Raw genomic sequence first — 12,166 nt, 5'->3', positions numbered from 1 at the left:
TTCAGTTTGGTTTTATGATGAGAAAAACAACACGACAATACATATTTTCGCATGATATGATGCTCATTGCCCGTAAACCATGAACACGGAACAGATTTGACGCTTTCACGATTGTCTTCCAGGGAATCTGGTTGGAATGAGGGTCACGCATGTTGGTGATCGTCCTGTTCTGCAATCTTGAAATGCCACTTGAAATTGCTTGCCAACATTCCATCAACTTTAGACAGATGTTCTGATTATGGTCAAATGGTTTCGACTGACATGATACATTCATGACACATACCCAATAAGAAAGACGCTGTAATTTAATACTTGAAATTGAGCAGTCCTCCATGGAATGGAAATTTTGTACGAGTCTAGCAAAGTCCAAATGCCAAGAACCAAAAATCATAATGGTGTTTGTATGAAAACCAGATTATATCCAGATGATAAGCGTGAAAGTGCAGTTGGCAATGTTTGTGTTTACATTTGTGACCTCTAGAAAAACTGAATGGAATGGGGTTCAAATGTTTCTCAAAAAAAAGTTCTTAAGGTATGGCCATAAAATATATTAATATAAATTTTGGTAACACTTTACTATAAGGTTTAATTTGTTAACACTACATAAGTTAACATAAACTAACAATGAAAAATACTTCTAATCTTTGAAAGGATTCCACAGCTCAAGTAGTTGGAGTGACGTTTTTGACAAGTCGACTTGAAAATGTATGTTTATGTTACAAATTAGTTCGTTTAATTCAATATAGTTTGTTGGTTGAACAAAATTAGGGGCAAAGCATAGAAGGTGCGTAGGCACCTATTGTATCCTTGGCGTTCTCATTATTATTCTTTTGTTTCTTCTTCTTCCGCTCTGGAGGTCTATGGCAGCCCCTAGAACCGCTCGCAGGAAAGTTATGAAATTTGGCGTTGGCTTTGGCGTATCATTGCGAAACTTGTTATGATTAAAACTTTTGGGATGGAAATAATATGAGGTGGAAGGAAAAACTATTTTTCGACTCAGCTCCATGTCCCCTTAGAGGCCAAATATTATCAGTGCTGTGATAATATTCATCAGTGTGAATCCAACATACGTCATGTACGTGATTTGTGGAGCTCACCAATAGAAGCTACAAAATATGCGTAACAGAGAATACATGCAAGACTTTAAATTGCTGTGGAATAGCAACAGTTTAGGCAATATGATCTTGCGTTCATAATTTAACAGTATATAATCAGGCCAATAATACAATATAGTATTTATTAGGCTACAGCAAAAACAAGTTTCATAATAAATGCATGAGTCCCCTGCAGGTACGAGTAATGAGAAAGTTTAATTTTGCTTTCACGTTGACTTGAATGAAAGTGTAGCATCTATATCTGACCTGTCTACGCATTATGTCCTCTATTATCCTGACATCAATTCATCTTCAACAAATCTTTGACAGCCATTTTCAATGTGTTGTTTCAAACCCCACAGCAAAAGTAACTGGTTTGACGTCAAAGGCGAGCAGCCTGACTAAGATGCATTAGCCCTCCTGCGATATTATAGATTGTTTAAATAGTCTCCTAAAAACAAAATTGATCCAGTATTATCAATGTCACTCACTGGCGAGATAACGTACAGCAGCTCTCCATCGATGGGGAAAACCGCTATTGATTACAAGACATCTTTTTAATAAACACATATCTCCTTATGGATTTTAGACAGGCCTGACTGGTAATGGCATTCACAACCTATAAACTGTGCTGAAGATAAATGAACTGCCTCAAGGGGTTATTGCGATGCGTGCAAGGAGTTTGCCGCGAACTTCAGAGTGGGGGGCTGGCAACAACCAGGCTCTTATGACAAACAGATTGATCGAACTGTATCAATCGACAACCTCGGGCGAGCAGCCAACCAGGAGTGTTTTTTAATGCGAAAAGCGTTTTGAAGAAGTTCAGGATTGTGAGTGTGGAAAAGACAGTAAGGTAGGAGTGATGCAGCTCAAGGGAGGGAATGCTCAGTTAACGGATGACAGCACAAGGACCCAATCTTAAAGTTGAGGACAAATGACCTTCGCGGCACAGCAGCTAAGGCGTTGTCACTTATTCTGTGCAGATTTTTCATGTACAGAAGTTGCAGCTTGTTCACAAGTTTCATGAAATGTGAAGAGATTGAACAAAAATGACACATGACAAAAGTTTATTTTCCAGAAGCGGCCATGTGAACTTTTTTCTTCAAAGTACAGTCTTTGAAAACATTTGAGCACTCAAAGAACTCAAAAAAGGTAAAAGATAAAACTGCACCATACGGAAATATACAAATGAAAGACTGTCTGATTCAGAGTCTTTGCCAGATGTTTCTGCCATTAAGTCATTTTCTCTCCTCACTGAATGTTTCATGATGCGATGTGACAAAATCAGAACCTTTTGGATGCTTAATACAGCTATAAGGGTTTTAGATCACTGTGGCAGAAATAGCACAATAGTCGTCTTACTTTGTATGTATACTGTGCTTAGTATGCACATTTTCTGTATGTTTATCTGTTATTGTAATATCACTAACAATATCACTCATCTACTTATCTTTCTGGATCTGTCTGCTGCTTTTGACACAGTTAACCACCAGATCCTCCTGTCAACCCATATGACGAAGGGCAACTCAGGTAGAAGTCTTACCTGTCGGGTAGGTCCTTCAGAGTGTCTTGGAGGGGTGAGGTAGCTAACTCACAACATCTAGCTACTGGGGTTCATCAGGGCTCAGTGCTTGGACCACTTTTCTTCTCCATCTATGTTATCACTAGGATCTGTCATTCAGAAACATGGTTTTTCCTATCACTGCTATGCTTATAACACACAACTCTACTTCTCATTCCAGCCAGATGATCTGACAGTAGCTGCTCGTGTCTCAGCCTGTCTGACAGACACTTCATGCTGAATGAAGGACCACCACCTCAACTCAACCTTGCAAAGACAGATGCTTGTGGTCTCAGCCAACCCAACAGTTCATCACAACTTCTCCATTCAGCTAGGTTAATCAACCATAACTCCATCCAGGAAACTTGGACTTAAACTTCATGGACCACATTGCTAGAACAGCGCGGTCCTGCAGATTTGCCTTATACAACATTAGGAGGATCAGGCCCTTCCTATCTGAACATGCTTCATTCCTTGTCCAAGCTTTTGTTCTATCCAGACTAAACTATTTTAATGCTCTCTTGGCAAGCCTTCCAGTATGTACTGTCAAACCTCTGCAGATGATCCAGAATGCTGCAGCAAGAGTGGTCTTTAATGAGCCGAAGCACACGTCATGTCTCACTTTATCAATTTGCACTAGTAGCGAATTGCCGCTCGCATCAAATTCAAGGCACTGATGTTTGCCTACAGAACAACCTGGCTCTGTACCCCTATACCTAAACTCACTACTTCAGACCTATGTGCCCTCCAGAAGCTTGCGTTCTGCAAGTGAACGGTGCCTTGTGGTGCCATCCCAAATAGGCACAAAATCACTTTCATGGACCTTTACCTTGACTGTTCCATGCTGGTGGAATGACCTAACTCAACCCGAGCTGCTGAGTCTAAAGATGCATCTTTTTTGTCAACACTTGACCCATCAATACTAACACTTGCTATTCTATTATGTACGTATATCTATTTATTTTGTTATTTATTTAAGAAACAACAATGTGATATGTGTAGTGTGCTAAAATAACTGTGACTAGTCACAGCACTTCCATATTGTTGCCCTATTGTTGTTTTGATTGCTTCTATTGTTCTCCTAATTTGTAAGTCGCTTTTGATTAAAGCGTCTGCTAAATGATTAAATGTAAATATCAAAATAAATAAAATAAAACAAATAAAAAATGTAATATATTTTAAATATTATCCAAAACATAATTTAATATAATATCACAGCTTATATAATAACCGTCATATATTATAAAAAAAAGAACTGTCAAATGTCAAATGATGTGATATTTTAAGAGACTTGAGTGTCTGCTATATCATTTCTATCATTTCTATCTTTTCCTTTTCATATATTTATTTATTTATATATCATTTGATTAAAAAATTGTTTTTTCCCTTAAAAATTAAGAAAGAAACTACGTATATGTTTAGGCTTTTCCACCCAATAATATATCAGGACAGTTTTCATTATCATAACAGGAGAGTCTTTATGTAAAAATAATAATATATATATATATATAAATTAGGGATGCAACAATACAGTTAGTCCACGGTTCAATACATACCTCGGTTTTTAACCACGGTTTTCGGTTCTGTACGGTTTTTTTGCTATTCTATTCTTAGGCGACAGGAACAGCAAGAGGTTAAGGACAAAAAAGACAGTTTTTTATTGCAATACTCTTTCTTTATTTTACTTAAAATAATTGAAAAACCTTACTTAAACTTTAAACTTTACTTAAAAAAAAAAAAGCCTTGTACATATTCCTAGTGTATAGAATAATATAAAATAAATATATATAAAGATTTACACTGGTAGCTCAGAGCTGTACAGCAGCATTTAAGTATGAAATTGAATGGATAAATGTAAAAATAAAACACTACATAGACTTCACTATAAAATATACACTGATTCTTATTAAAGCTACTGTATTAGTTTTTCAGTCAAGAGCAGTGAGTGATTTTCTCTTTGTCTTTTGTTGTTGTATTAACATTAAAGGGATAGTTTGTTCAAAAATATTAGAGTGAGTAAATAATGACATAATTTTAGAGGTGAACTTTCCCTTTAAGGACAGCGTGTTCACTACTGCCCTGTTGTCAATTTAAGACCTCCGTGCATCTAATATACAGACACACGCGATTTTACTTTCACTTTAGACATAACCGACTGTGTTTATGTTAACCTTGTGTGTATTTGACATTAGCGCAGTAAGACGACTACTTAGTTCAGTAATCTCGTGTTTGACAGGCGTTTAGTGCGCGCGCTCGGAGAAGTGCATGTTAAAACGAATGAAACCGGCAAGGCTTTAAAACGCATGCAAATAATGAACTTTGGTTATTGTGAATAACTATAGTGTTCCGTGAGTATAACTCTACCACTAACGTGTGATGTGAATGTATGTCGCGTTGTTCAGTATTGGAATGAAGGAAAATGATAGAATTAGTGAAAGTAAAACTGTGAAGGCCGTACCGAACGGTTCAATATTATATTGAGAATTGTGGCATCCCTAATATATATAATATATATAATCTTTTTATATTTATTCTATCTATGTATCACTATTTTTGGCCCAAAAGAGGGACACAACTGCAGTACTTAACTAAACGACATGGCACACACCAATAGCTACATGAGCCAAATGGACAACACTGAAAGAATTTATTTTGCGAACCAGTGATAACACAGCACAGATCAATTTGGGCAGTGCGGCGTTGCACGGTCTGACTGGGTATTAATGTAAACACAGTCAGTTATGTCTATGTAAGTGAACGTAAACAGATGGAGGAAAATAATGTCAAAATGTGGGTTCTGTGCATTAGACCTTGCAGTGTAAATGCAGCCAATGTGAAGGGAACAATTTTCTATGAACTTCATTTCCAGTGTAAAGACAACAAAAGCACAGTGAACCCAAATTTAGTTTTCTTTATGATTCATGATTTCACCACAGCATGCTGAAGAGCTCATCCGTCCCCGGCTTCTGCTCTGAACGATCCTAACCCCTCGTTCTCTGTGACAACAGACACCTGAACAGATGGATGCCGCTGCAGACAGACTGGGCCCGCTCACGTTCTTAAGTACACTGAGAATCACTGACAGAGAGAATGATGGAGCACCTGGCGTGGGAGAGAGACCTTCTGTTATGCCACTGTAAATTGGCTTGACAAGAAAAACGTTTCGCCTCTCAATGTCAGACATTTGAGCGCTGGCATAAACGGAACTGCAGCTCGGCAGGTGCGGTGCAGGAAAAGGAAAACTGATCCGCTGAACACATTTCCCTCATTAAGCGAGCTGCCCCGAGGCAGTGAATTACGCTTTCCGTTTTAACAGCTACAGAAGGCCAGGTTAGACATTGCCGGTGTGTACTGTAGAAAGTACTTGCTAGTAATGAGTAACTGTATTTTACAAGTGGTACTTGTCTGTGCAAAACATGATGCTGGGGTGGTTTCTAAGATGTTGATATATGATTTCTCTGGTGTTTTGGGTAGTTGTCTGAGAGTTGTTGGAAAGTTGCTTAGTTGTAGGCGGTTGCTAGGTTGTTTTGGGTGGTTGTTATTAGACACGGTTATGTAGTTTATACTGTGTTTTTGGGTTGTGGCTAGGATGTTCTATGGTGTTGTTAAGCGGGTGCTATGGTGTTCTGTGGTTGTTAGGGTGGTTTCTATGGTGTTGCTAGGCAGTTGATAAAGTGTTTTATGTGGTTACTAGGGTATACTGTATGTAAGACAAATGGTAGAGCGTTTCTAGGTAGCTACTATGTCTTCTAAATGGTTGCTAAGGTGTTGCTATATGGTTTCTAGGGTGCTTTGGTTAGTTCCCTGTGAATTGTTAGACAGTTGATAAGTTGTAGGTGGTTTCTAGGTCGTTTCTAGATTGTTATAGGTGGTTGTTAGGCATGGTTATGAGGTTTATACTTTTTTTTGTTTTTAGGTGGTAGCTAGGATGTTGTAATGTGTTGTTAGGCGATTGTTGGGGTGTTTGTTGATTGTTAAGGGGTTTTCTAGGGTGTTGCTAGGAGAAACTGGATGGTTGCAAGGGCATTCTAGAACAGTAGATGATAGGGTGTTCTGGGTTGTTGCTAGATTGTTTCTAGTGATTTGCTATGGTGATCTGAGTGGTTGCTAATGTGTTGACATATGGTTTCCAAGGTGTTTTAGGTAGTTGCCTGATAGTTATTAGACAGTTGCTAAGTTGTAGGTGGTTGCTAGGTTATTTTGGGTGGTTGTTGGGCATAGTCATGTGGTTTTATCATGTGTTTTAGGTGGCTAGGATGTTGAAATGTGTTGTTAGGTGATTGTTGGGGTGTTTTCTAGGATGTTTCTAGAATGAACTGGATGGTTGCAAGGGCATTCTAGTACAGTAGATGATAGGGATTTCTGGGTTGTTAGAGTGTTTCTAGTGATTTGCTAGGGTGATCTGAGTGGTTGCCAAGGTGTTGATATATGGTTTCTAAGGTGTTTTAGGTAGTTGCCTGACAGCTGTTAGACAGTTGCTAAGTTTTAGGTGGTTGCTAGGGTGTTCTGTGGTTGTTGAGGGGGTTTCTAGGGTGCTGCTACGCAGTTGATAATATGTTCTATGTGGTCGCTAGGGTGTACTGCATAAAAGCTAAAGGGTAGAGTGTTTCTATGGAGCTTCTAGGTGTTCTAAATGGTTGCTAATGTGTTGATATAAGATTTCTAGTGTGTTTTGGGTAGTTTTCTAAGAGTTGTTAGACAGTTGCTAAGTTGTAGGTTGTTGCTAGGTTGTAATAACAGGCTGTTAGACAGTTAAGTGATGTACAGTGTTTTTAGGTGGTAGCTAGGATGTTCTAAGGTGTTGTTAGGAAGTTGCTAGGGTGTTCTGTGTTTGTTAGGGTGCTTTCTAGGGCATTGCTAGGCAGTTGATAAAGTGTTCTTTAAGTGGCTGCTAGGGTGTTCTCTGCATGGAAGCAAAATGGTTTCTAAAGTGTTTCTATGGAGTTGCTGAGTGTTCTAAATGGTTGCTAAGGTGTTGATATATATAGTGTCTATGGTTTCTTAAGTAGTTGTCTGACAGCTAGACAGGTGCTGAGTTGTAAGTGGTTGCTAGGTTGTTCTAGGTGGTTGTTATGCATGGCTATGTGGTTTATATTGTGTTTTAAGGTGGTGGTTAGGATGTTCTGGTGTCGTTAGAGTGGTTTCTAGGGTGTTGCAAGGCACTGTGCCACAGCCATATTACCCTGTAGCCCAAGACTAGTTGCCCACTGAAGCTATGCAGGGTTGAGCCTAGTCAGTAACTGGATGGAAGACCTCCTGGGGAAACTAGGTAGCTGCTGGCTAGTTGCTAGCGAGGCCAGTAGGGGGTGCTCGACCTATGGTCTGTGTTGGTCCTAACACACCAATATAGTGACAGGGACAGGTCCTGACTCTCTGTAGTCATTAAAAATCCCATGGCACTTCTCGTAAAAGAGTAGGAGTGTAACCCCGCTGTCCGGGCCACATTCCCTCCAATGGCCTTTATCAATCATGGCCTCCTAATAATCTTCATCCTATGAATTGGCTCTATCACTCTCTCTCTCTCCTCTCCACCTATAGCTGGTGTGTGGTGAGCGCACTGGTGCCGTTGTTCAGTGGCTGCCGTCGAATAATCCAGGTGGATGCTGCACACTTGTGGTGGGTGAGGAGAGACCCCTGATATGATTGTAAAGCGCTTTGAGTGTACAGTAGTGCACAGTAAAGTGCTATATAAATACCTAATTCATTCATTCATTCATTCATTCAACTGTTTTTTTTTTTTTTTTTTGTCCGCTGGTTGAAAATCTTTTCCAGTAGTTTCCAAGCACTTTAAAAGCACACTTTTCAATTGTTATGTACTTGTTTTCAATGTTTCCTTCCCAAATTTATTTGGCCAAAAAAGAAAAGAAAAAAAACTTTATTGAGGAATTTAAAGCTATAGAAATAGCATACAGCATTCAATAAAGCTATAGAAATCACATACAGTATAAGCAAAGATTACAACTTGTCATTTGAAACTTTTCTGAAAAATCACTTTGGCTCTAAACTGAGCAATTACCAGCTCCCAGGGTTTGGCCTTTAGGGCCCTAAACAGAAACTTGGGAGCCAATTTTAACTTTTAACTTGAATGAGAAAAAAAAAGGGGGATCAGAAAGTAGTTAGTTCAAGTTTTAAACTCTTTGCACTAAAACAGATGAGTCGTCTTACAGCTCCATCTGTTTCTCTCAGTTTTATGTTCTCATTATCAGGCCGTTGGACACAGAAGGTGGCCGACAGGTCACACTCTTTTAGTTCTCCATCCCTCCATCACCTTCTGTTTTTTTCACCTTATAATGTTCCTCTCCAAGTTTTCTTAACTGTTCTGCAGCCTGTGAAAATGGGGGAAAGGGAGAGAGACAGTTACTGTAGACACTCAGCAATTACCACACACTGTATACTACTGTTCAAATGTTTGAGGTCTGTAAGAATTGTTTAATGTTTTTGAAAGAAGTTTCTTATGCTCACTAATTTATTTGATAATTTATTTTTGATAAAACAGTTTTGAATTTAAAATAAATGTTTTCTATTTAATTATATATTGTAAAATGCAAGTTATTCCTATGATCAAAGCTGAATTTTCAGTTTTCAATGTCACATGATCCTTCACAAATCATTTTAATAAGCTGATTTGCTGCTCAAGAAACATTTTTGATTATTATCAATGTTGAAAACAGTTATGCTGCTTAATATTTTGTGGAAACCAATATATATAATTTTCATGATAATACTGTATATATTTGTCTTTGACAAAAGACATTTCAAAAGAACAGCATTTATTTCAACCATTTTTTGTCTTTATTTTTTTTTATATCATAGTAAATGTACACAATTTATTACCGGTAATTACTACATTTATGAATTGTATTCTGTAAAGTCTATACTAGGCTCTTTAATTGCAGGTTCCATTGTTACAACATGCCCCCAAAACAATGTCCACATGGTTAATGAGCTGTATCTTTTGTCCTAGACAATAATGGTGGAAATGTTGAATAGATTTTTGTAGGCCTACAGTACGTGTCTATACAGAGAATGACTAAACCTGTGCTGAGAAATATTTACTGAGAAACTAGCTCCAGCCTCCCCTATGCAGTTCTCTAGAAGTGCTTGGACCACAATTTGCTGGGATAGAGATATAAATTTTAAAAATAAAACTGTAGCAAAAAAGGCAGATTGCTGTGAAAGCACATTATGAAAAACACACAGTGTGACCCAGACCCTCCAGCGACGACAGACTCTGTATTCATGTCTAGCGCTCACAGTAGAGGAACCACCAGTCGCCCACTCTCTCCTGAGATAAGTCCCTGCAGGGGTGTGATTAAACGTCCTAGCGGCTGTGTCACTTCCTGATCCAATCTCTCAGCCACAACACTTTAATTCCTTTGCAACCGCCGCTGCGGCATGGGTTGATGGAGGCTGTTGCCGCCGTTGAGTGAGAGGTCAGTCTCATAAACACTGGCAGCTGGGCTCGCCATGGGAGTGCCGCATTCATAAAGCCATAATAAATGTTACAGCACATTAAATCGCCCCAGAGGTTCAGCACGATATTCCAAACGAAAGCTGCTCAGTCATGACGTTTGAGCGCAGAAGATAAAAAAAGCGCCTGCCGCATTACCCTTAGCGTCCCTGCGTAATGCTTGGCAATAACTTGGATATGAATATGTGCTTGTGCGCACTAGGAACCAGTGAGGAACCAGCGATACGCAAGCTCTAAATATGGCTATGGCGTATGTTGAGTTTTGACTGGTTGAGCAGAACCTGGATTCAAATCTGGCCTAATGAGATTATGTATTTCACCCTAAACATTAGAACACTGTCATCAATAAATTATCATTTCTAATGTTAGTTCTAACGTTTATTTATAGAAATCAAATTAGAAGAGGGAATCTACTGAAGCCCAAAGATATGGTGGCTGAGAGGGCTCAACGTGCTGAAACTGTAGAAAACACATGCAAGTAGAAAAAACACCAGCAAATTACGAATACATTTTCATCAGTTTGACAACACGTGCTGCAAATACTCTCATCGCAACCCAATACAGAACCACACAACAAATACACACACCAACAAATGACCAACCTGGCTGGGACATTATTGTTCATTGTCTACTCATCAGTGGTGCTGTCGATGACCTGAAAAGTTTTTTTGTTTATTTTAAAATACTGATCGTATGTGCATTGTGAGTATTTGCAGTGCGTTTCTGTATTTGGTTGTGTTGTGAGTATTTGCAGCGCATTTCTGTATTTGGTTGCATTGTGAGTATTTGTAGTCCGTTTCTGTATTTGGTTGCATTGTGAGTATATGCAGTCCGTTTCTGTATTTGGTTGCATTGTGAGTATTTGCAGCGCATTTCTGTATTTGGTTGCATTGTGAGTATTTGTAGTCCGTTTCTGTATTTGGTTGAGTTGTGAGTATTTGCAGTGTGTTTCCGTATTTAGTTGCGTTGTGAGTATTTGCAGTGCGTTTCTGTATTTGGTTGAGTTTTGAGTATTTACAGTGTGTTTCCGTAATTAGTTGCGTTGTGAGTATTTGCAGTGCGTTTCTGTATTTGGTTGAGTTGTGAGTATTTGCAGTGCGTTTCTGTATTTGGTTGAGTTGTGAGTATTTGCAGTCCGTTTCTGTATTTGGTTGTGTTGTGAGTATTTGCAGTCCATTTCTGTATTTGGTTGCGTTGTGAGTATATGCAGCGTGCATTTCTGTTTTTGGTTGCACAGTGAGTATTTGCAACGCGTGGTTTCTGTATTTGGTTGCACAGTAAGTATTTGCAGTGCGTTTCTGTATTTAGTTGCGTTGTGGGTATTTGCAGCGCATTTCTGTATTTGGTTGCACAGTGAGTATTTGCAATGCGTGCGTTTCTGTATTTGGTTGCTATGTCAGTATTTGCAGTGCGTTTCTGTACTTGGTTGCATGTGAGTACATGCAGCGTGTGTTTCTGTATTTGGTTGCGTTGTGAGTATTGGTTGCGTTGTGAGTATTTGCAGCACATTTCTGTATTTGGTTGCGTTGTGAGTATATGCAGCATGCGTTACTGTTTTTGGTTGCGTTGTGAGTATTTGCAACGCGTGCGTTTTTGTATTTGGTTGCACATTGAGTATTTGCAACGCGTGCGTTTTTGTATTTGGTTGCACATTGAGTATTTGAAGTGTGTTTTTGTATTTGGTTGCTTTGTGAGAATTTGAAGCACGTTTCTGTATTTGGTTGCGTTGTGAGTATTTGCAGCACATTTGTTGTCAAATGATGATGAATTTTTCTTAATTTGCTGGGGGTTTTTTTCTTTAGTTGCAGCATGTTGAGCTCTTTCGGCCACCATATTAAAAGGCTAAAAGCATTATTAAATTTTTCAGGTTTTTTTCCCTCAAAATCTCTCTCTCTATATATAAAATGAACAAATGAGCAAATTTATTTTTACTATGATCAGTGAATTAAGCTCTGTCCGTACCAAGAATGATAACTACAAAGATAACTATAATGATAAATGTAATAACGTCCACCACACACAATAATGTTGTTTATTTTA

General features: G+C 38.7%; 1 protein-coding gene across 1 annotated transcript in view; it reads right to left on the bottom strand.

The window, feature by feature from the left end:
* Positions 1–8,502: 8,502 nt before the first annotated feature.
* Positions 8,503–12,166, bottom strand: part of galt (galactose-1-phosphate uridylyltransferase) — a 152,792-nt gene continuing 149,128 nt past the window's right edge. The window contains exon 11 of the mRNA XM_079804553.1: positions 8,503–8,981. Coding sequence (XP_079660679.1) covers positions 8,901–8,981 — 81 coding nt within the window. The 3' untranslated portion in view covers positions 8,503–8,900. The remainder of the gene's footprint in view (positions 8,982–12,166) is intronic.

This window comes from Gobio gobio, assembly GCF_949357685.1.
Source record: "Gobio gobio genome assembly, chromosome: 22".
In the NCBI taxonomy this organism is placed as follows: Eukaryota; Metazoa; Chordata; class Actinopteri; order Cypriniformes; family Gobionidae; genus Gobio; species Gobio gobio.
The sequence above is the reverse complement of the archived record's forward strand: the minus strand, read 5'-3'. Positions and strand labels throughout refer to the sequence as shown.